The sequence below is a fragment of the Scyliorhinus torazame genome, chromosome 13 (genome assembly GCF_047496885.1).
Source record: "Scyliorhinus torazame isolate Kashiwa2021f chromosome 13, sScyTor2.1, whole genome shotgun sequence".
NCBI classification, from domain to species: Eukaryota; Metazoa; Chordata; class Chondrichthyes; order Carcharhiniformes; family Scyliorhinidae; genus Scyliorhinus; species Scyliorhinus torazame.
Window position 1 is genome coordinate 84022740 of NC_092719.1, and position 25866 is coordinate 84048605.

The window sequence follows — 25866 nt, forward strand, 5'->3', positions numbered from 1 at the left end:
ACCCTGCAGTGATGGGAAGGTGAAAAAAGGTGGTGTGGGGGGTGAGAAGCCACGTCCAATGAGAAGCGGATGAGGATGAGGACCTCACTGGTCCTCCAGGCTTTCCAGACTCCCGCCACTCCCGCCTGCCCTCCAAACTCTGGCTGGTCCTGTGGGCCCTCCCGGGCCTGTCCTCCAGCCCCCACTAGCGCCTCCTCGTCCTCCTCCTCCTCCGAGGTGGCCGCATGTTCCTCCCCCTCCATCTTCACCAAGTCACCCCACTGATGTGCCAGGTTGTGGAGGGCACAAAGTGGATGGCCTTCTCGGGAGTGTACTGCAGGACATCACCAGAGTAGTCGAGACATTGGAATTGCATTTTGAGCAGTACGATACACCCCTCAATGACAGCCCATGTGATTGCATGGGCCTCGTTCTATCGGCTCTCCACATCGGTCACCACCCTCCGTACTGGCATCATTAGCCAGGTCCTAATCCCCCCTTATCCCCCAAGTGCCAACTGGCCATCCTGGGGTGGTCCTCGAAGAGGCCGGGGTTGTCCGACTGCCTCAGGAAGTAGCTGTCGTGCACACACCCTGGGAAGCGTGCACACACATGCCTGATCGGAGGTGGTGGTCGCACACCAGCTGGACGTTCAGGGAGTGGAACTCCTTCCTGCTGGTAAAGGGCACTCCCTGACGCTCGGTGCGCACAAGATGACATGCGTGCCAGCTATTACCCCCTGGACCTGGGGCAACCTGGCGATGGTGGTGAACCCTGCTGCCAGGCATCTTGGTGGACTTGGTCTAGGTCAAAGATTATGTTGGTAGCTGCCCAGGTAAACATGGCACCCATGACTTCATGGATGCACTTGTGGGCTGTAGCTTGTGAAATGCCGCAAAAGTCCCTGTTCGAGCCCAGAATGACCCTGAGGCATAAACGTTCAGTGCTGCAGTGACGTTGATGGTCCCGCCCGGAGCGGGCATCCCATCCAACTCCTCCACGCAGTGCTAAGGACATGGCACAGGTACCATACCGTACCCTTGTTGAGGCAGAGCCATCTGTTCAAAGGACCAGTGACACCTGTACACCTTGGGCCATCACCGACTTCCCCCTCTGGGTCCCTCACTGGCCTGATGGGCGGCCGGGTCCACAGGGTGTGGGGCAGGGCTCTGCACATGGGCCACTGCCTCAGCCTCTGTTGACGCTACTGCCACTGCCTTCTCCGGCATCTGGCTGCTTGGCCTGCCACCAGCACTGCGAGGGTAGCTTCCTCGGGGTCCAAGATATTATCCACCTTGTGTTTTATCCGGAAGGAATTGGAGAGGGTGAGGGACTGACAACCAGTGGTGCCTTCCACCCCGGGGCCCTCCAGTCCAATTTGACTCCCCCCCCCCCCCCCCCCCCCCCCCCCCTCACCCCGCCTCTGCCATCCCTCAGGTTGCCACCCAACCCACCCTATTCTCGCACCCCCGGCCGCAGCAGGACCCCCTGGGCACCGGACCCCAGATCTTATACCCCAGATACCGGCTCGTAACATTACCTGGACCAGGCACTGGTTCCCTGACCAGTGCACAGTGCACACACCCATCCTCTGGTCGCGGGAGTGTCCCCAGTGCTGAGGGCCAGCCCCTGGGTGTTCAGATGTTGGCTGCTGCATCTGTGGTGTTGAGGCCTTGAGTATTTAGGCAAAGTGTCCAGGCCTCACATTATGACTGTGATGCTAGAGAATAACCCCCACCTCCGACATGGCACACCTACCCACGGGGATCCACTTGGGAGTTGTGAATTGCTCACTTTACTATGATTGCCAATTACCTTTTAGCAATGGCCCTCAGCCACCTGGCCAGAGGCCACCATGGTCAGTGGGAATCATGGGTAGTCGGTGGGACAGATAGGCAGGAACTGGGTTTGCCCCCGTTATGGGTACACACGATCCAGGGGATGGTATGGTGGACACTCCCCCTCCCCCAGCCCAGGGGTGATCACCCCCCCACCCTCACCGATCAGTTCTCAACTACCCTACTCACGGTCACTGTTACCATTCTGCACACTGGGCTGCGCCTGTTTGAACAGATCTATAAACTAGGTAGTGTAGGGAAACAGGGTGTCTTGGGTCTAAATTACACAAAGCCATGACTAGGTTAGGTTTTTTTTACCCAGATGTTTCTTTGCGTGGAGGATTGTTGCCTCTTGGAACAAGTTATTGGCTCATGTTGTGAGTGTGGATTAGTTCCAGTGCCTGCTGAGGAGCTGGGGGAACTCCCCACTGCTGCTGATGTACTGGAGGTCGAGAGTGGAACAAAGGGTTTCACCCTCGTGGTCACCATGACCTCCTGGAACTTGGTTTAATTGCCTTACTTTTTAAAAAAATCTGGTCCTTTACCTCTCACAGGTGACAACCTGACAGTTGGTAGGAAGAGACCGCTGGGAGTTGCAATACTTAGTCACACCATGGCTGTTTGCAACATGCTCAATGCAGCAAGCAATCGTTACCTGTTTGTCTCTCTGTGCGATTGTGTGTGCCTGATGTCCATTATTTACACGTACACATTCCTGAACCGATAGGTTATGAACACACCTTGATTTTCAGGCCTCCACAGCCAACGTCTGCCTTTTCTAATTCCCTCTTCTGGCATCAACAAGCAAACCGAGATTGATAACTCACTGCGAAGGGGTTACGGAATGGGTCCAATCATTATGCCAGTGTATCATCTTTGATTATATTCAAAAATAAATGGGACGTTAACACAACAAACAATGTAACTAATTCTCCTCACAGCAGAAAAGGTTAAGAGGAGATTTACTAGAGCTGGCACGGTGGCTAGCACTGCTCCCTCACAGCGCCAGAGAACCAGGTTCGATTCTGGCCTTGGGTAACTGTGTGGAGTTTGTACATTCCCCCCATATCTGCGTGGGTTTCCTCCCACAGTCTAAAGATGTGCAGGTTAGGTGGGTTGGCCATGATCAATGTGCGGGTTTATAGGATGAGGAGAAACCTTCATTTGCAGCGGCAGCAAATGGTTATGTCCAGACACAGATTCAATAATAACATCCAAATGGGTACTGGATAAATACGTTGAAAGGAAAACAAGTCTCAGAGCTATGTGGAAAGAGCAGAGGGGAGAGTTAGCACAGGCCTGCTGGATCGAATGGTCTCTGTGTTGTAAGGTCTTAAGGCTCACTATCAGTATCACCACTCAGAGTCACGTAACACAAACCTGCACTTGCGGCAATAATAGTGAACTGGGATTTTTGGTGAAGATCCTGATATGAAGTGTGAAGAATAAGGTTTCTTACCTGAATGTCTAAGTGCAGAGAAACCTTGCTCGTCCTCCCAGTCCCAGGTGAGTTCTCGCCCCGTGAGTGCAGAGGCAAGGCCCTGGTTCTGTGCCCTGTCTGCAGGCCGGTGATACCATTTTCTGTCAGCAGCACTGGCAGATTCAATGAAGACATGTCAGTGTCATGAAGGAAATTCAACTACTTTCTTCATATATTAGTTTTCTCTTCAATGGCCACTGGCTCATGATGAAATCCCTTTGCAGAACCAGCAGTTACCCTCTGGGTCGTTTCCTTCACCAAGTCTCTCAGGCCATTAGCCTGACTCCCAAACCCCTACCAGAAGAACTGGTTTGGACATGATCCACTCCAATTGGGCATCAACCTGAAGGCCATAACTCCCACCCCGCATCCCAAGGCTCTCTTAATAAAGCCTGCTTTCAACTTGTATTTGAAGCTATTTCAAATCTAACCGTCCCACTTCCTGCTCCTGTTGGCCTCACAGTTTGGGGTTGAGTGGGGGGAATTCTTCCCCTGTAGGGAGGTGGGGGGACATGGGTGGAAGGGGAGGGGAGGGTCTGGGCTCCACACGGCACATCTCACAATCAGTTTGTTTGTTCACATGCTCATGGTGGCGGGGAGGGGGGTGGGGTTGATGGCAGGATACAGCTCAGCCATGATTGAACTGAATGGAGGAAGAGGTCTGAGGGACTGAATGACCTTCTCCATGCGGCTGATACCCCAAACAGCAGCATTCACTGCCCGTTATGCTAAGCTGTCTTCATAGAATATCTACAGTGCAGAAGGAGACCATTTAGCCCATTGAGTCTGCACCGACCCTCTGACAAATCACCCCACCCAGGCCCACTCCTCCACCCTATACCCATAACCTCACCTAACTTGCAAATCTTTGGACACTAAGAGGAAATTTAGCATGGGCAATCCATCTAACCCACACATCTTTGGACTGTGGGAGGAAACTGGAGCACCTGGAGGAAACCCACGCAGACACAGGGAGAAAGTGCAAACTCCACACAGCCAGCTGATTCAGTCCAATTCCAAGGTCGGAATTGAACCCGGGTCCCTGGCGCTGTGAGGCAACAGTGCTAACCACTGTGCCACTGTGCCTTTGTATTTCAGAGAACATTAAGAATTAACCACATAGGAATGGGAGTGTTTGCTGGCCCAGACTAAAGATGGTAGGTTCTCCTCTCTGAGGGACATCCATGAAACAATTCAGTGGTTACAGCATTCCAGTAGCTTTCAATGATAATCTTTCCCTGATGCCCTCCCACATAATCCTGCAATTATTGATCTACTCTACATGCTAGCCTGGGATTTGAACTCAGGGCATCTGAGTCGCTAGTGCAGCACCTGCAACCCACAGTTATGGAAAAACATACTAATTATGCCTTCTAAGCTGGTTCATCTTTTGCTTTTCATTGAGCTGAGCGAAGGTTCCATTTACCCACCTGCTGGTACAGTCGCCGGTATAAGGATCACAGCTCCCCGCACAGTCACATGGTCGGCAGCCATATTCTCCAAGACCCCAGTATCCCAGCATGCACTTGTCACAGTGGGGCCCGGCCACGCCAGGTTTACACAAACAGTCACCAGTCACGGGGTCACAGTGGGTGTGGGGCTGCAAAGGCAAGATGGCAGAGCCGAAAGGGTGGCACATACAAGCTGGAGACAAACAAATAAAGAGAAGACTTTCAGTGTATCCATCAGTATCCTGGGGGGTTATCATTGACCAGAAACTGAACTGGAGCAGCCATATAAATACTGTAGCTACATGAACAGGTGAGAGGCTCGGAATCCTGTGATGAGTAACTCACCTCCTGACTCCCAAAAGCCTGTCCACTATCCACAAGGCACAAGTCAGGAGTGTAATGGAATATTCTCCGCTTGCCTAGATGTGTGCAGCTCCAACCAAACTCAAGAAGCTCGGCATCATCCACGACAAAGCAGCCCGCTTGATTAGCACCAAATCCTCAAACATCACTCCCTCCACCACTGACACACAACAGCAGCTGTGCGTACCATCTACAAGATGCACTGCGGAACCTCACCACGACTCCTTTGACAGCACCTTCCAAATCCCACAACCTCCACCACCTAGAAGGACAAGGGAAGCAGATAAGTGGGAACACCATCACCTGGGCGTTCCCTCAAAGCCACTCACCGTCCTGACTTGGAAATATATCGGTCTTTCTGTCAGTGTCGCTGGGTCAATATCCTGGAACTCCCTCCTTAGCAGTGCTGCGGGTGTACCTACCACACATGGACTCCACCGGTTCACCTTCCCAAGGGAAATTAGGGATGAGCAATAACAATGCAGGTCCAGCCAGTAACACCCACATATCATGAACAAAAAGAAAGATTTTCTACAGTGCTCTTCATGTCTCAGCCAATGAAGTATTTTTGAAGTCTGGCCACTGTTGTAATGTAGGAAATGTGGCAGCCAAGTTACACACAGCAAGATCCCACAGCAATGTGAAAATGAGCAGATAATTTGTTTTTTGTGACTTTGATTGAAGGATGAATATTGGCCAAGACACTGGGAATAACTACCCCCACCCACATCTTCTTTAAACTGTTGCCATGGGAACTATGGATGGAGGAGGTGGAACCAGTTTGGGGATTGTATTTGCCTCTGGCTGTTGGTATAATTGAAATAGTTTGAACAATCTGCTCTCTGCGTGCTGTGGAAAGGAATGGTGGTCTTGCCATAGCTGTTAAAAACCAACATTAAAAATCAATGTGAGAAAATCATTTCCATTTGCATGTCTCTGGGAGCGTCAATTCTCCGAGCCCGCACCGGGTCGGAGAATCGGCGTTGGCGCCGAAAATTCCTGCGACGCTGGGACACGATTCCCCAGCGACCGGAGAATCGGCGGCAGTTGCGTGCGCGCGGTTGATGAGCCGCCGGTTGGGGCCGTTGAAACAGGCTCCTGCAGCGATTCTCCACGGTCGACCGGCCGAGTTCCGCCGAGTCCCGTCAGCGTGGATCACATATGGTACCACCCGGCGGGAGCTCAGGGCCGCGGCCGCGGTGGGCGTCCTGGTGGGGGGGGCAGGGGGATCAGACTCCGGAGGGGGGCCTCCACGACAGCCAGGCCTGTGATCGAGGGCTATCGATCGGCAGGCGCACGTGATCTGTGGGGGGCCTACATTCTCCCGCTGTAGTCGCTACGCCATGTTGCGCAGCGCTGGCGCGGAAATGGCCACCATGTGCATGCGCGGACACGCGCCAGCAGTGCAGGGCCGCATATCGGTTCCGAAGCTGCGTGGAGCACTCCGGCGCCATGTTGGCCCCTTGTGGGCCACTGAATCGCTGGGCCAAGAGGCCCGTTGACGCCGGTGTGAAACACTCCAGTGTTTACGCCGGCGTCAACACTTAGCCGGGATTTGGAATTTATCTTTGCTGAACTTTTATTCCATGGAAGGTGCTCCATAAATGGGAGGTCTTGCTGTCCTTCATCAAATAACATAATTGGAGATCCAGTATTGAAGTAATTTGAGGCATGACATAAAATATGGGCTATTAGTGGCCAGGCCTTCAGCTGCTTGGGTCCCACCCTCTCGAGTTTCCTCTCTCAACCTCTGTCTCTCGAACTCACTTTCCTCCCTTTAAGACCTTCCATAAAACCTATCTCTTTGACCAAGCTTTTGGTCACCTGACGTACTATCACCTGGCATGCCTTGGTGTGTTTTATATTGCTTCATAATTTCCCTGTGAAGCACTCTGGGATGAGTTATCATGTTGGAGGTGCAGTATCAATATGTTGTTGACCTTGTTGTTTGGGTGAGTCGAACATGTTTGACAGGAATGTGTGATTTTGAATCAATGGTCCCCAAAAGCTGCCCACTGCTGGGTTTCCCTTTCCTTGTGTTTGGCTCCCTTGTAGACTGACTAGTAGAGATTATTCTGACTGGTCAATGTCTCCAGTATTGGATCATGGGATTATCAGGGTGGCCGAAAGTGAACAAGGTGGAGCTGGGGGTTTTCCTGTCGGGTAATTCCTGTCTTCCTCGCTGCTATATTTCAACTGTGAACAAATGTGACCGCCACAAGTGCAAAACAGGCCACAGCCAATCAGCAGCTCCTTTTACCCCAAATTATTTTTGTATCCATTTCAAGACATGATCCAGGCAAAGACCAGTTCCAACCCAGCCCCATTCAGCCCATCTACACCACCTATCCATGGCATTCCAATTTCTACCATTTATTGCCAAAAGCCCACCTAGGTCCTCCATGAAAGGTTATTATTATTATTTCCATCCATGAAAGGTTATTATTCTATCACCCATAACGATAGCCATTCATTCTCCAACAATCAACTTCCACCAGCTTAGATATTAAGTTACAGATAATAAAGTGAGAGGATTGGCTGGGTTAGCCACATTAATGTAGTGTCGGAACACTTCTGGAATTCAGGAAGCGTTTCGGACAGAATTCAGAGATTAATCAATACAGATGTCGCAAATGTTAAAGGCAGAAATGACCTTACCCAGGCAGGTGTCTGGGGCAGCGAGAGGGGCATTGTGGTTCCTGAAGAAGCCTGACTGGCATCGCTGGCAGTGCTGCCCCGCTGTGTGGTGTTTGCAGTTATTACACACTCCTCCGCTGTGATTCCCCGATGCCAACCACACACTGAGGTCGAAATGGCAGCTGCCTGCGTGGTTATTGCACTTGCATTCTGACACAAGGGGAAAGGAAGGGGATTTAAAATCCTTTCAAATCAACAAGATGGAGTTGAAACTTGTTGGAACAAACATAAAAAAAAAACCTAGAGTACCCAATTCATTTTTTCCAATTAAAGGGCAATTTAGCATGGCCAATCCACTTACCCAGCACATTTTTTAGGTTGTGGGGGTGAAACCCACACAAACACGGGGAGAATGTGCAAAGTCCACACGGACAGTGACCCAGAGCTGGGATCGAACCTGGGACTTCGGTGCCGTGAGACAGTAGTGCTAACCACTACGCCACCATGCTGCCCTTGTTGGAACAAACATGACTGTTTGAATGAAATAGTTGATCATTAGTCTGCCGCGCTTACAGAGTTTTCCCTCAAATACGCAGGTTGGGATCTTCCAGCGCTTCCCTCTGGCGGGATGTTCTGGGCCTGCCGAAGGTGAATCTCCCTTCCCAACAACGGGTACCGCGGCGACAGGATAGGCGAACCATGCAAAACACGGTGGACTTTCCGCGGCCAGCCAATGGTGGACTGCCTCGGCTGTGGGAAAACCCGCCGTGGGGGACTGGAATGTCCCAGCCAGATTTCAACTGAGGAATCGGCCATTCAGACTAAACAGTCCATGTGTTTATCCTCCAAACAGTTTCTTAATTCCCTGTGCCAATACTGCTCCAATTTCTCTATATACTCCTTTCCTTCATGCAAGCCTATTTGTGACAATAATAAAGATTATTATTATTAGGTGTGAGGGGCGAGGAAAGGCTAAAGCAGGACCCCCAGCCCTTCTTCAGATTCATCATGGACAGAACCTAATTGATAATAATAAAATCACTTACAAAGTTCTCTGATGGCCAGGGGACAACAGGTCACACGGCAAGATGATAAGTGTGACCTCTGGTCAGGGCGCTGGGTCTCAGGCCTTCAGCGGGCGAGTTCTCGGCGGGAGAGCTGGCCGCAGCAGGGCCCAGTCCAATCACTGGAAGGAACCGGCGAGCTTTACCGCAGCTCCCCAGGGTCTGGATGGGATCACCTGGTCCTGCTGCTATCAACGGGGTTGTCTGCACCTCTCCACCGCCAGGAAACCTGCGTGGGGACCGGATAATCCCGCTGGTGGGAACAGCCGGAAAAGTCCGGCTTCAACCTTTGCTTCTCAGAATCTCAAAGTACAGAAGGAGGTCATTCTGCCCAACATGTTTGTTCTGGCTGTTTGAGAGAGCTATCCAAGCAATCCCAATCCACTGTGCTCTCTCTCTCTCTGACCCTGCAAAGTTCTCCTTTTCAAATATTTATCCTGTAGTACCCTCAATAACGACACGAGAGTGTGGAATGGTAAATGAAGGCTTTAATAAGCAGAGAAGTAGCCAGCTACAGGGACGTGTGCTTACTGAGTGCCGCCTACAGGGCGTCACCTTATATACGGCTCCCTGGTGGGCGGAGCCCGAGACGGAGTCCCCCAGGGTTCCAAACCCGGTCTTAAAGGGGCATCACCTACATGGTGTTAAGGGTACAGTAACCATTCATCACATTTCCCATTCTCTTTTCAACGGCACTGTTGAACCAGTTTCCACCGGCTGTTTGGGTTGTGTATTTCAGATTATAACTCGCTGCATAAATTATTTACTCCTCATCTCTCGCCCAACACCCTTCAATCTGTGTCCGTCTGGTTGCCGACCTTCCTGCCTCTGGAGGGACTTTCTCCCTACCTACTCTATAAAAGCTCTGCTAGATTTTGAATGCTTCTATTAAATCTCTCCTTTGTTATAGGAAAATAATCCCATTTTTTTCAGTCTCTCCACATTGCTGAGCTCCCTCATCCTTGTTCCTATTCCAGTAAATCCCCTCAGTGCTGTCTCCGAAAAGATCGCAGAGAACTGCAGCCATTTCATAACTTACTCCGGCACTGGTTCGCGGTTCCCCTCTTGCCATCGGCAGGCCTCCACGGCTGGTCACTATACAAAGGATCACACCTTTCACAGTGTTCACCCACAGTATTGTGCTGACAGATACACTTCCCATGGACCTGTTGTAGAAAATGAACAGAGAACACAATGAACCAAAGAAGGAGCCAGTCAGGATCCAGTCAGTCAGTGACATGCTGAAAGAAACAAAGAAAGATTTGGATTTATATAGCACCTATTACTGTGGGGCGCTTCACACAGGATGCCAATTGAGACCCTATAAATGGACAATTAAAGTCCACCTTAGCACCACATCCTGCTGCCCAGCAGTGGGTGGGGGTCTCCACATGCAGGGAGACCCGACAGGCAAACCAAAGGTTGGATGGTGGGTTCTTAATCAGGCATTGAGTGCCATTGAAGGAGGGATCCCCTGGAAACCCCACTCCCCTTGCCATTTACTCTGACCCGTCTCTGTCATCACTGAACCCCGGTGAAGGCCCAAGGCCATTGCTCCTTAACATAGATTAACATAGAACATACAGTGCAGAAGGAGGTCATTCGGCCCATCGAGTCTGCACCGACCTTGTGGTACAGTGGTGATGGAAAGCTGAAGGCCTCTTCTTTGGGGTGGGTACAGAAATTAAACGCCCTCTCTGGAGTCAGGAGCTCCTATGGCTGGGTTCCTGTTGCCAATCAGGGACTTAATTCCCTTGGAGCCCCCGGAGATCAGGTCAGTGAGGCGGCCGCCAGTTCGGATGGTTGGCGTCAGACACTCTGCCACCCTCATTAAATACCACTCAATCAGTTACGATAATTTTTTTCAAAGTTCTTTCATAAGAAAAGTTGCCCATCACTAATTACCCTTGAACTGAGTGGCTTGCTTGCTCATTTCAGAGGGCAGTTGAGTCAACCACATTGCCGTGGATCTGGAGTCCCACATAGGCCTGACCAGGTAAGGATGGCAGATTTCCTTCCCTAAAGAACATTAATGAACCAGATGGGTTTTTTCTTAACGTCAATCGATGATAGTTGTCATGGTCACCATTACTGAGACTAGCTTTCAATTCCAGATTTTACCAATGGAATTTAAATGGTGGGATTTGAACATGTGCCCCAGAGCATTAGCCTGGGCCTCTGGATCACTAGTTCAATTACATTTCCACTGTCTCTCCTGATTGAGGGTTAAATATTGCCCCAGACATTCGAAATAACTCCCTGCTCTTCTTCACAGTCACATTCATGGCAGGCAAAGTCTCAATTCAACATCAACAGAGTGACAACACCTCTGACAATGCAGCACTTTCTCACTAGGGCATTGGAACATTGGCTTGGACTGTTATGTTTAAGTCTCTGATGCAGGACTTGAACCCACAACCTTCTGACTCGAAGGCAAGGGTCTGACCCACTCTGCCGAGGCTGACTGATGTAATGATTGACTGGAATAACTTGTGGGCTGTAAGCAGTGGCAGGTTTCTGCGATAGCTCGAGACATACACTGGATACTTCCAGTAGTTAACAGAACACTGTACAACAGGTCTTTACACTTCAATTCCCTGGTCCACACTACCCGGGGTCCTGCTCCCAGGGTCCCGCACAAACTCCCCATTGGCTGGGGTTCGCACGCTCCTACATGATTGGCCCTGAGCTGGTTATGTGGCTGGTGGAGGCCACCCCCTTAAAGGGACCCTGTAAAGTCTCAGGTAAACGACCACTCGGGAGCGATGACTGTAAGAAAACTCCAATTTATTATACCTATTATATTACATCTCCTACCCCTGCGCCCGGCCCACACTGGGTCGCGGTATTTATGTCCCAGAGGCCCCTGGCTTAAGGGGGTGGCTCTGCCCCCTCATCTAGGGAGATCATACTCAGGTGGGGGCACAGGGACTCTGAGACCCCTTGGCCTCCGGTCGGGTTATTACAACCCCCTACCACATAAACCCCCCCCCCACCCTTTCCCATAACTATGGGTTATGGGTCCTTCTGGGCCTCTGAAGTCCAGCCACAGGTTTGGCTCTCCTTTGGGCGATCGGGTGGTTCGCAGTCGATGCCACCTAGGGCAGGACCACTTCAACAACGGGTGAACTAGCCTTACTGGCCTCGACAGACGGAGCCAGCTGAACTGAAACAGGAATCCCTAACTCCCCTTGGCTGGACCGAGTTACAGGGAGTATTCATAGTGCTTGCCGGACTCGTCACCTCCACGGTGGGGTTACAACACCTCGACTCCTCAGGTGGTCGACGTGCTTCTCAACAGTCTTCCTGTTAACATTGGCCACATGAGACACGGCCCCGACCAAGCCACAACTCGTCTTAACCACAGCGAACCTGCTGTGAAATTACAGACCAAAACTGGGTCTCCCACCCGGAATGACCTGTCGCCTCTGATCCGACTGCTGACTCTCCTGGGAGGCCTGACATGTCTCCACCCTCCCCGCCTACTTTATAAACACAAGATCTAATCGGGTTCTCAGCCCATGATCAGCTCAGCTGGTGTGATCCCCAGGGTTGAATGAGGGGTTGAGTTGCACAGCAACAAAAAAATAGCCAACCTCTGGTGAAGTGGTTTACTTGACTGCTTTTTCATAGAGTTCTTGAAAGTGTGACCCCCAGTGAATCATGCCGTCTTCACATATCAACTCGTCTTGAACAGCTGTTCAGACTTCTCATAACACCAGCCAGTCTGTATCATTCGTTTGACCTTTAAATGAATAGGGTCTCCCTGCGTCCAGCTGTGGATGTGTCCCATGGACACTGGCAGGGTGTCATGTAAGTTCAGGGCTAGAATGATCTCCTGGTGGACCTGAATGATCTTGGCTAGGAGCAGGCGACTTAATGCATCAACATGAGGGGCGGGATTCTCCGACCCCCCGCTGGGTCGGAGAATCGCCGGGGGGCGGTGGGAATCCCGCCCCCGCCGGCTGCCGAATTCTCCCGTGCCGGGGTTTTGGCGGGGGCGGGAATCGCAGCACGCTGGTCGGCGGCTGCTGGTAGCGGACCCCCGGCGATTCTCCGGCCCGCGATGGGCTGAGTGGCCGCCCGTTTTCGGCCGGTCCAGCCGGCGTAAATCACAACAGGTCCTTACCGGTGGGACCTGGCTCCACGGGCAGCCTGCAGAGTCCTCGGGGGGGCGTGGGGGGATCTGGTCCCGAGGGGTGCCCCCACGGTGGCCTGGCCCACAATTGGGGCCCACTGATCCGCGGGCGGGCCTGTGCCATGGGGCACTCTTTCCCTCCGCACCGGCCGCTGTCAACCTCCACCATGGCTGGTGCGGAGAAGAACCCACCTGCGCATGCGCTGGGATAATGCCAGCACACGCTTGCGCTCCCGCGCATGCGCCAACTCGTGCCAGCCAGCGGAGGCCCTTCGGTGCCAGTTTGCAGGGCACCAAGCCCTTCCGCACCGGCCGGTGCGGCGGCAAACACTCCGGTGCTGGCCTAGCCCCTGAAGGTGCGAAGGATTCCGCACCTTTGGGGCGGCCCGACGCCGGAGTGGCCCGTCCCGCCAGTTCGCAGAGAATCCCGCCCGAGCTATTTGCGTCCCAGGGCGGTGCTGAAAAACATGCAAGTCGCCAACAGCTGGGCCCAACGCTGCCCCCTTGCTGAGAGATGTGTGGTAGAGGCCTATCTTTCCTTAATAGGGCCAGCAACGTGGTCAGTCATTATATCACACCGCTGGCCGTAAACATACTGGTGGAATTTCTTCACACCGCAGATAACCTCCAAGCCCTCCTTCTCAATCTGTGCAACGTTTTGTTCTGCTTCAGAAAGGGACCTTGAGGTAAAGACGAGAGGGCATTCTGAACCATCTCCCAGTTTGTGGGATAAAACTTCCCTTATACCAGAAGGGGATGGGTCACATGTCAGCATGATTGATTTTCCGGATCCAAATGCACCAGGAGGTTTGAAGACTGCAATGCTTGCTTCACGACTCAGAAGCTTCTTTTTGAGGCTCCATCCACTGCCACCACTGATTCTTCCTTAATAGCTGGTCTAATGGTGCCAAGGTTGTGGCTAAATAAATCTTCCATAGTAATTGGTCATACCAAGAAAGGACTTAAGCTCGCTGACATTTTCGGGTGTAGGCCGTCTCGTGTGGCCTTGACCTTTTCTTCCAAAGGCTGCACCTTGTTGCATCAATGCAAAATCCTAGGTACGTGACTTCAGAGGCTTGAAAGGACATTTTTCACATTTTAGGTGACTCCAGCATCGCAAAACCTCCTATGATCAGTACCCGCAAAGACCTCTTCCGGTTTACCACCCTTTACCAATGCCCTTACCACGGCATTGCTTCAGCGCTATCTTCCAGCGCACAATGGAAATTCTCCTCCCAGTGATTCCCAAGGCGATGGTCACAGGTTCTTCTGGTGTAGTGCTGGTGACTAGCGTGTCGTCAAGGAAAACCATCACCTCAATAAATGTACTTATCCCCCAACATTCTCATCTGAATCATTTATATATGGCACAAACGATAAGGGACCCAGTACTGGTCCCTATGATACACCACTAGACACCAGCCTCCAGTCACACAAACAGCCTGTTACCACCATCCGCTGTCTCCTACCACTAATTTAGTTTTGGATCCACCTTTCAAAGTTATCCTGGATCCCATGCCCTTCCTTATCATTCTCCCGTGTGGGACCTTGTTAAAGACTTTGCTGAAATCCATGTAAACTACATCAACCCTCATTGACACACGATCACTTAATTGAAAAATCCAATCAAATGTTTTACGCTTGACCGCCCTCTAACAAAGCCATGCTGACTGTCCCTGATCATCCTCCTTCTCCTGAATGAAGACAGATGTAAAGTACTCATTTAACACTCTACCAATGTCCTCTGGCTCCACGTATAAGTTGGTTCCTTGGTCCATAATGGGCCCTACTCTTTCCCTGGTTATCCTCTTTCCCTAAATATACTTATAGAATATCTTGGGATTCTCCCCAATCCTACCCGCCAGTGCTTTTCATGCCTCCTCTTTGTTCTCCTAATTGCTTTCTTAAGTTCCCCCTTACACTTTCTCTACTCCATTAAGGCTGCCACTGATTTGCTCCCTTTCTACCTGCTAAAAGCCTCTCTTTCCTTTCTTATCCAGTCCTGAATATTCCTAGACATCCAGGGCTCACCGCACTTGTTGCTCCGACATTTCACCCTCTTCCATAACAAACTTAAACCATACTGTGTTGTGGTCGCTATCACTAAAATGCTTCCCCACGGCCACCTCGAACATCTGTTTGGCTTTGTTCCACAGAATTAGATCCAGCACTTCTTGGGCTTTCTGCGTTAAAAAGTTCTGAATGCATTTCAAGAAATCTGCCCCCTCTAAACCCCTTACACTATGACTATCCCAATTAATGTTGCGAAAGTAGAAATCCGCTAATATAATTGCCCTATTATTACTCTTACACACCTCAGTGAATTGTCTACATATCTGCTCCTCTATTGCCCGCTGACTGTTTGGGGACCTGTAACACACTCCCAGCAATGTGACTGCCCCCTTTCTATTCCTAAGCTCTACCCACAATGCCTCATTTGAAGACCCCTCCATACTACAGTAACTGACTCCTTAATAATGCAACACCACCTCCTCTTTTATACCCTACCCTGTCTTACCTGAAGATCCTATACCCTGGAATGCTGAGTTGCCAGTCCTGCCCCTCCCTCCACCACATCTCTGTGATGGCAACAATATCACAATTCCACATGTTAATCCATGCCCTTAACTCATCAGTTTTACCTATAATACTCCTTGCTTTAAAGTAGTCGCCATCCAACCTCACCATATTCCCTTGGAACTCAATATGGCTGAACTCCCTCAGTCTTGGTTCCTTTACTATAGTATGCGATGACCCTATTGTACTCACATTCTGTGGCCCCTCCCCCTACCAAACTAGTTTAAACTCCTCCCAACAGCACTAGCAAACCCATCCACAAGGATGTCAGTCCCATTCTGGTTCAGATGCAGACCGTCCTGCTTGTATGTGTCCCACCTTCCTCAGAAACGGTCCCAGTGATCCAGGAATCTAAAACCCTCCCTCCAGCACAAACCCCAAGCATTCACCTGTCCTATTCTCCTATTTCTGTACTCACTAGCACGTGGCACTGGAAGTAATCCAAAGGTTACAACTTTGAGGTCCTGTTTTTAAATCTTCTGCCTAGCTCCTAGAATTCTTGATGCAAGACCTCATCCCTTATTCTACCTGTACTGTTGGTACCAACGTGTACCACGACCTCTGACTTTTCACCCTCCCCCTTTAGGATACCTTGCAGTCTTTCAGTGACATCCCTGAACCTGGCCCCAGGGTGGCAACACACCATCCTGGAGGCATGTCTGTGGCCACTGAAGCGCATGTCTGTTCCCCTAACTAATGAATCTCCTATCACTATCACTCCACCTTCCTTCCTTACTCCCTTCCTGTACAGTCAGGTCGCTTGTGGAGCCAGAAACTTGGTTCTGACTGCACTCCCTTGAGGAACCAAAGCTTTCATCAGCTTCAAAATGGAAAACTGTTTTCTGGGTGGGACCCCAAGGGATTTCTGCATTGCTTGCATGTTTTTCTTCTTCTGTCTGGTGGTCATCCTTCGTTCGCCCAGTTCCTTGAGCTATGGTGTAACCCCTTCGCTAAACATGCTATCCATGCAACTCTCAGCCTCGCAGATGCACCACAGTGTCTCCAGCCGCTGCTTAAGCTCTGAAACCCGATGCTCAAGTTTCTGCAGTTGGTTGCACCTCCAGCACGTGTGGTCATTTAGGATGTTCGTATAGTCCATGACTTCCCACATATTACAGATCACACATTCCACTCAGCTGACCTCACCTGCCGTGTCTTAAACTTACTTTGTCTTACTTGCTAACTTTTCAAATTACTAGTTTTAAAAGATAATCCTCTCATCTTAACTTAGTCTCCTTGTCTAATGCTACTTCGACCTACTTATCCTTGCATTATTTATTATAATTACTTATTATTTTTCTATATTATGCTGGCTCTAATTTTTACTTATCGCTGGTGCTTCTCAATTGAATTTTTCAATTAGAACTGAAGCAGGACAACATTCCCAGGCTGCTTCACTGTGATGCTGACTGCAGGACACCATTCCCAGGCTGCTTCACTGTGATGCTAGCTGCGGCAGGACACCATTCCCAGGCTGCTTCACTGAGATGCTGACTGCAGGACACCGTTTCCAGACTGCTTCACTGAGATGGTGGCTGCAGGACACCATTCCCAGGCTGCTTCACTGAGATGCAGACTGCAGGACACCTTTCCCAGGCTGCTTCACTGTGATGCAGACTGCAGGACACCTTTCCCAGGCTGCTTCACAGCAATGCTGACTGCAGGACACCATTCCCAGTCTGCTTCACCGAGATGCAGACTGCAGGACACCTTTCCCAGGCTGCTTCACGGAGATGCAGACTGCAGGACACCTTTCCCAGGCTGCATCACATCAATGCTGACTGCAGGACACCATTCCCAGGCTGCTTCACCGAGATGCAGACTGCAGGACACCTTTCCCAGGCTGCTTCACTGAGATGCAGACTGCAGGACACCTTTCCCAGGCTGCTTCACTGAGATGCAGACTGCAGGACACCTTTCCCAGGCTGCTTCACTGAGATGCTGACTGCAGGACACTGTTCCCAGGCTGCTTCACTGAGATGCAGACTGCAGGACACCTTTCCCAGGCTGCTTCACCGAGATGCAGACTGCAGGACACCTTTCCCAGGCTGCTTCACTGAGATGCAGACTGCAGGACACCTTTCCCAGGCTGCTTCACTGAGATGCAGACTGCAAGACACCTTTCCCAGGCTGCTTCACTGAGATGCAGACTGCAGGACACCTTTCCCAGGCTGCTTCACTGAGATGCTGGCTGCAGGACACCTTTCCCAGGCTGCTTCACTGAGATGCTGACTGCAGGACACCATTTCCAGACTGCTTCACTGTGATACTGACTGCAGGACACCTTTCCCAGGCTGCTTCACTGAGATGCTGACTGCAGGACACCGTCCCCAGACTGCTTCACTGTGATGCTGACTGCAGGACACCGTTTCCAGACTGCTTCACTGAGATACTGACTGCAGGACACCGTCCCCAGACTGCTTCACTGAGATGCTGACTGCAGGACACCATTTCCAGACTGCTTCACTGAGATGCTGACTGCAGGACACCGTCCCCAGACTGCTTCACTGAGATGCTGACTGCAGGCCACCGTTCCCAGGCTGCTTCACTGAGATGCAGACTGCAGGACACCATTCCCAGGCTGCTTCACTGTGATGCTGACTGCAGGACACCATTCCCAGGCTGCTTCACTGAGATACTAGCTGCGGCAGGACACCTTTCCCAGACTGCTTCACTGAGATGCTGACTGCAGGACACCGTTTCCAGACTGCTTCACTGAGATACTGACTGCAGGACTCCATTCCCAGGCTGCTTCACTGTGATGCTAGCTGCGGCAGGACACCGTTCCCAGGCTGCTTCACTGAGATGCTGACTGCAGGACACCATTTCCAGACTGCTTCACTGAGATGCTGGCTGCAGGACACCATTCCCAGGCTGCTTCACTGTGATGCTGACTGCAGGACACCATTCCCAGGCTGCTTCACTGTGATGCTGACGGCAGGACACCGTTCCCAGGCTGCTTCACTGAGATGCTGACTGCAGGACACCATTTCCAGACTGCTTCACTGAGATGCTGGCTGCAGGACACCATTCCCAGGCTGCTTCACTGTGATGCTGACTGCAGGACACCATTCCCAGGCTGCTTCACTGTGATGCTGACTGCAGGACACCATTTCCAGACTGCTTCACTGAGATGCTGGCTGCAGGACACCATTCCCAGGCTGCTTCACTGTGATGCTGACTGCAGGACACCATTTCCAGGCTGCTTCACTGTGATGCTGACTGCAGGACACCATTCCCAGGCTGCTTCACTGTGATGCTGACTGCAGGACACCGTTTCCAGACTGCTTCACTGAGATGCTGACTGCAGGCCACCGTTCCCAGGCTGCTTCACTGAGATGCTGACTGCAGGACACCATTCCCAGGCTGCTTCACTGAGATGCAGACTGCAGGACACCTTTCCCAGACTGCTTCACTGAGATGCTGACTGCAGGACACCATTTCCAGACTGCTTCACTGAGATGCTGGCTGCAGGACACCTTTCCCAGGCTGCTTCACTGAGATGCTGAGTGCAGGACACCGTTTCCAGACTGCTTCACTGAGATACTAGCTGCGGCAGGACACCTTTCCCAGGCTGCTTCACGGAGATGCTGACTGCAGGACACCGTCCCCAGACTGCATCACTGAGATGCTAGCGGCAGGACACCATTCCCAGACTGCTTCACTGAGATGCTGACTGCAAGACACCGTTCCCAGGCTGCTGCACTGAGATGCTGACTACAGGACACCATTCCCAGGCTGCTTCACCGAGATGCTGACTACAGGACACCATTTCCAGACTGCTTCACTGAGATGCTGGCTGCAGGACACCATTCCCAGGCTGCTTCACTGAGATGCTGACTGCAGGACACCATTCCCAGGCTGCTTCACTGTGATGCTGACTGCAGGACACCATTCCCAGGCTGCTTCACTGAGATGCAGACTGCAGGACACCTTTCCCAGGCTGCTTCAGTGAGATGCTGGCTGCAGGACACCTTTCCCAGGCTGCTTCACTGAGATGCTGACTGCAGGACACCATTTCCAGACTGCTTCACTGTGATACTGACTGCAGGACACCTTTCCCAGGCTGCTTCACTGAGATGCTGACTGCAGGACACCGTCCCCAGACTGCTTCACTGTGATGCTGACTGCAGGACACCGTTTCCAGACTGCTTCACTGAGATACTGACTGCAGGACACCGTCCCCAGACTGCTTCACTGAGATGCTGACTGCAGGACACCATTTCCAGACTGCTTCACTGAGATGCTGACTGCAGGACACCGTCCCCAGACTGCTTCACTGAGATGCTGACTGCAGGCCACCGTTCCCAGGCTGCTTCACTGAGATGCAGACTGCAGGACACCATTCCCAGGCTGCTTCACTGTGATGCTGACTGCAGGACACCTTTCCCAGACTGCTTCACTGAGATACTGACTGCAGGACTCCATTCCCAGGCTGCTTCACTGTGATGCTAGCTGCGGCAGGACACCGTTCCCAGGCTGCTTCACTGAGATGCTGACTGCAGGACACCATTTCCAGACTGCTTCACTGAGATGCTGGCTGCAGGACACCATTCCCAGGCTGCTTCACTGTGATGCTGACTGCAGGACACCATTCCCAGGCTGCTTCACTGTGATGCTGACGGCAGGACACCGTTCCCAGGCTGCTTCACTGAGATGCTGACTGCAGGACACCATTTCCAGACTGCTTCACTGAGATGCTGGCTGCAGGACACCATTCCCAGGCTGCTTCACTGTGATGCTGACTGCAGGACACCATTCCCAGGCTGCTTCACTGTGATGCTGACTGCAGGACACCATTTCCAGACTGCTTCACTGAGATGCTGGCTGCAGGACACCATTCCCAGGCTGCTTCACTGTGATGCTGACTGCAGGACATCATTCCCAGGCTGCTTCACTGTGATGCTGACTGCAGGACACCGTTTCCAGACTGCTTCACTGAGATGCTGACTGCAGGCCACCGTTCCCAGGCTGCTTCACTGAGATGCTGACTGCAGGACACCGTTTCCAGACTGCTTCACTGAGATGCTGACTGCAGGACACCGTTTCCAGACTGCTTCACTGAGATGCTGACTGCAGGACACCTTTCCCAGACTGCTTCACTGAGATGCTGACTGCAGGACACTGTTTCCAGACTGCTTCACTGAGATGCTGACTGCAGGACACCTTTCCCAGGCTGCTTCACTGAGATGCTGACTGCAGGCCACCGTTCCCAGGCTGCTTCACTGAGATGCTGACTGCAGGACACCGTTTCCAGACTGCTTCACTGAGATGCTGACTGCAGGACACCGTTTCCAGACTGCTTCACTGAGATGCTGACTGCAGGACACCTTTCCCAGACTGCTTCACTGAGATGCTGACTGCAGGACACTGTTTCCAGACTGCTTCACTGAGATGCTGGCTGCAGGACACCTTTCCCAGGCTGCTTCACTGAGATGCTGAGTGCAGGACACCGTTTCCAGACTGCTTCACTGAGATACTAGCTGCGGCAGGACACCTTTCCCAGGCTGCTTCACGGAGATGCTGACTGCAGGACACCGTCCCCAGACTGCATCACTGAGATGCTAGCGGCAGGACACCATTCCCAGACTGCTTCACTGAGATGCTGACTGCAAGACACCGTTCCCAGGCTGCTGCACTGAGATGCTGACTACAGGACACCATTCCCAGGCTGCTTCACCGAGATGCTGACTACAGGACACCATTTCCAGACTGCTTCACTGAGATGCTGGCTGCAGGACACCATTCCCAGGCTGCTTCACTGAGATGCTGACTGCAGGACACCATTCCCAGGCTGCTTCACTGTGATGCTGACTGCAGGACACCATTCCCAGGCTGCTTCACTGAGATGCTGACTGTGTCAGGACACCGTTCCCAGACTGCTTCACTGAGATGCTGACTGCAGGACACCATTTCCAGACTGCTTCACTGTGATGCTGACTGCAGGACACCTTTCCCAGGCTGCTTCGCTGAGATGCTGGCTGCAGGACACCATTCCCAGGCTGCTTCACTGTGATGCTGACTGCAGGACACCATTCCCAGGCTGCTTCACTGAGATGCTGGCTGCAGGATACCTTTCCCAGGCTGCTTCACTGTGATGCTGACTGCAGGACACCTTTCCCAGGCTGCTTCACTGAGATGCTGGCTGCAGGACACCTTTCCCAGGCTGCTTAACTGTGATGCTGGCTGCAGGACACCTTTCCCAGGCTGCTTCACTGTGATGCTGACTGCAGGACACCTTTCCCAGGCTGCTTCACTGAGATGCTGACTGCAGGACACCTTTCCCAGGCTGCTTCACTGAGATGCTGACTGCAGGACACCATTTCCAGACTGCTTCACTGAGATACTAGCTGCGGCAGGACACCTTTCCCAGGCTGCTTCACTGAGATGCTGACTGCAGGACACCGTCCCCAGACTGCTTCACTGAGATGCTAGCGGCAGGACACCATTCCCAGACTGCTTCACTGAGATGCTGACTGCAGGACACCGTTCCCAGGCTGCTTCACTGAGATGCTGACTACAGAACACCATTTCCAGACTGCTTCACTGAGATGCTGACTGCAGGACACCATTTCCAGACTGCTTCACTGAGATGCTGACTGCAGGACACCGTCCCCAGACTGCTTCACTGAGATGCTGACTGCAGGACACCGTTCCCAGGCTGCTTCACTGTGATGCTGACTGCAGGACACCATTCCCAGGCTGCTTCACTGAGATGCTGACTGCAGGACACCGTTCCCAGGCTGCTTCACTGAGATGCTGACTGCAGGACACCATTTCCAGACTGCTTCACAGCAATGCTGACTGCAGGACACCGTTCCCAGGCTGCTTCACAGCAATGCTGACTGCAGGACACCATTCCCAGGCTGCTTCACTGAGATGCTGACTGCAGGACACCTTTCCCAGGCTGCTTCACAGAGATGCTGACTGCAGGACACCATTCCCAGGCTGCTTCACTGAGATGCTGACTGCAGGACACCTTTCCCAGGCTGCTTCACAGAGATGCTGACTGCAGGACACCGTTTCCAGGCTGCTTCACTGTGATGCTGACTGCAGGACACCTTTCCCAGACTGCTTCACAGCAATGCTGACTGCAGGACACCATTCCCAGGCTGCTTCACTGTGATGCTGACTGCAGGACACCATTTCCAGGCTGCTTCACTGAGATGCTGACTGCAGGACACCTTTCCCAGGCTGCTTCACTGAGATGCTGGCTGCAGGACACCGTTTCCAGACTGCTTCACTGAGATCCTGACTGCAGGACACCTTTCCCAGGCTGCTTCACAGCAATGCTGACTGCAGGACACCGTTCCCAGGCTGCTTCACTGTGATGCTGTCTGCAGGACACCTTTCCCAGGCTGCTTCACAGCAATGCTGACTGCAGGACACCTTTCCCAGGCTGCTTCACTGTGATGCTGACTGCAGGACACCTTTCCCAGGCTGCTTCACTGTGATGCTGACTGCAGGACACCGTTCCCAGGCTGCTTCACTGAGATGCTGACTGCAGGACACCATTCCCAGGCTGCTTCACTGAGATGCTGGCTGCAGGACACTGTTCTCAGACTGCTTCACTGAGATCCTGACTGCAGGACACCGTTCCCAGGCTGCTTCACTGTGATGCTGACTGCTGGACACCGTTTCCAGACTGCTTCACAGCAATGCTGACTGCAGGACACCTTTCCCAGGCTGCTTCACCGAGATGCTGACTGCAGGACACCATTTCCAGGCTGCTTCACTGAGATGCTGACTGCGGGACACTGTTCCCAGGCTGCTTCACTGAGATCCTGACTGCAGGACACCGTTCCCAGGCTGCTTCACAGCAATGCTGACTGCAGGACACCGTTCCCAGGCTGCTTCACTGTGATGCTGTCTGTAGGCCACCTTTCCCAGGCTGCTTCACTGAGATGCTGACTGCAGGACACCTTTCCCAGACTGCTTCACTGAGATGCTGACTGCAGGACACCGTTCCCAGGCTGCTTCACTGTGATGCTGTCTGCAGGACACCTTTCCCAGGCTGCTTCACTGAGATGCTGACTGCAGGACACCATTCCCAGGCTGCTTCACCGAGATGCTGACTGCAGGACACCATTCCCAGGCTGCTTCACTGTGATGCTGACTGCAGGACACCGTTCCCAAGCTGCTTCACTGTGATGCTGACTGCAGGACACCATTCCCAGGCTGCTTCACCGAGATGCTGACTGCAGGACACCATTCCCAGGCTGCTTCACTGTGATGCTGACTGCAGGACACCGTTCCCAAGCTGCTTCACTGTGATGCTGACTGCAGGACACCTTTCCCAGGCTGCTTCACTGAGATGCTGACTGCAGGACACCATTTCCAGGCTGCTTCACTGAGATGCTGACTGCGGGACACCGTTCCCAGGCTGCTTCACTGAGATCCTGACTGCAGGACACCGTTCCCAGGCTGCTTCACAGCAATGCTGACTGCAGGACACCGTTCCCAGGCTGCTTCACTGTGATGCTGTCTGCAGGACACCTTTCCCAGGCTGCTTCACTGAGATGCTGACTGCAGGACACCTTTCCCAGACTGCTTCACTGTGATGCTGACTGCTGGACACCGTTTCCAGACTGCTTCACTGAGATGCTGGCTGCAGGACACCTTTCCCAGACTGCTTCACTGTGATGCTGGCTGCAGGACACCATTCCCAGGCTGCTTTACTGAGATGCTGACTGCAGGACACCGTTCCCAGGCTGCTTCACTGAGATGCTGACTGCAGGACACCATTCCCAAGCTGCTTCACTGTGATGCTGACTGCAGGACACCGTTCCCAGGCTGCTTCACTGAGATGCTGACTGCAGGACACCATTCCCAGGCTGCTTCACTGTGATGCTGGCTGTGTCAGGACACCGTTCCCAGGCTGCTTCACTGAGATGCTGACGGCAGGACACCATTCCCAAGCTGCTTCACTGTGATGCTGACTGCAGGACACCGTTCCCAGGCTGCTTCACTGAGATGCTGACTGCAGGACACCATTCCCAGGCTGCTTCACAGCAATGCTGACTGCAGGACACCTTTCCCAGGCTGCTTCACTGAGATGCAGACTGCAGGACACCGTTTCCAGACTGCTTCACTGAGATGCTGACTGCAGGACACCGTTTCCAGACTGCTTCACAGCAATGCTGACTGCAGGACACCTTTCCCAGGCTGCTTCACTGATATGCTGACTGCAGGACACCGTTTCCAGACTGCTTCACTGAGATGCTGACTGCAGGACACCGTTTCCAGACTGCTTCACAGCAATGCTGACTGCAGGACACCTTTCCCAGGCTGCTTCACTGATATGCTGACTGCAGGACACCTTTCCCAGGCTGCTTCACAGCAATGCTGACTGCAGGACACCGTTCCCAGGCTGCTTCACTGAGATGCTGACTGCAGGACACCGTTTCCAGACTGCTTCACAGCAATGCTGACTGCAGGACACCATTCCCAGGCTGCTTCACTGATATGCTGACTGCAGGACACCTTTCCCAGGCTGCTTCACAGCAATGCTGACTGCAGGACACCGTTCCCAGGCTGCTTCACTGAGATGCTGACTGCAGGACACCGTTCCCAGGCTGCTTTACCGAGATGCTAGCTGCAGGACACCTTTCCCAGGCTGCTTCACTGTGATGCTGATTGCAGGACACCGTTCCCAGGCTGCTTCACTGATATGCTGACTGCAGGACACCATTCCCAGGCTGCTTCACTGATATGCTGACTGCAGGACACTGTTCTCGGACAGCTTCATAGAACATAGAATATAGAACAATACAGCGCAGTACAGGCCCTTTGGCCCACGATGTTGCACCGAAACAAAAGCCATCTAACCTACACTATGCCATTATCATCCGTATGTTTATCCAATAAACTTTTAAATGCCCTCAATGTTGGCGAATTCACTACTGTAGCAGGTAGGGCATTCCACGGCCTCACTACTCTTTGCGTAAAGAACCTACCTCTGACCTCTGTCCTATATCTATTACCCCTCAGTTTAAAGCTATGTCCCCTCGTGCCAGCCATTTCCATCCGCGGGAGAAGGCTCTCACTGTCCACCCTATCTAACCCCCTGACCATTTTGTAAACTGACTGCAGGACACCATTCCCAGGCTGCTTCACTGAGATGCTGACTGTGTCAGGACAGCGTTCCCAGGCTGCTTCACTGAGATGCTGACTGCAGGACACCATTCCCAGGCTGCTTGACTGAGATGCTGACTGCAGGACACCATTCCCAGGCTGCTTCACTGAGATGCTGACTGCAGGACACCTTTCCCAGGCTGCTTCACTGTGATGCTGACTGCAGGACACCATTCCCAGGCTGCTTCACTGAGATGCTGACTGC

General features: G+C 52.4%; 1 protein-coding gene across 2 annotated transcripts in view; it reads right to left on the bottom strand.

The window, feature by feature from the left end:
* Positions 1–25866, bottom strand: part of ntn4 (netrin 4) — a 102377-nt gene that overhangs the window by 35534 nt on the left and 40977 nt on the right. For both annotated transcript variants that reach the window (XM_072471921.1, XM_072471920.1), the window contains exons 4-7: positions 9852–9978; positions 7770–7958; positions 4728–4941; positions 3277–3410 (exon numbers count right to left, since the gene is read on the bottom strand). In XM_072471921.1, coding sequence (XP_072328022.1) covers positions 3277–3410; positions 4728–4941; positions 7770–7958; positions 9852–9978 — 664 coding nt within the window. The remainder of the gene's footprint in view (positions 1–3276; positions 3411–4727; positions 4942–7769; positions 7959–9851; positions 9979–25866) is intronic.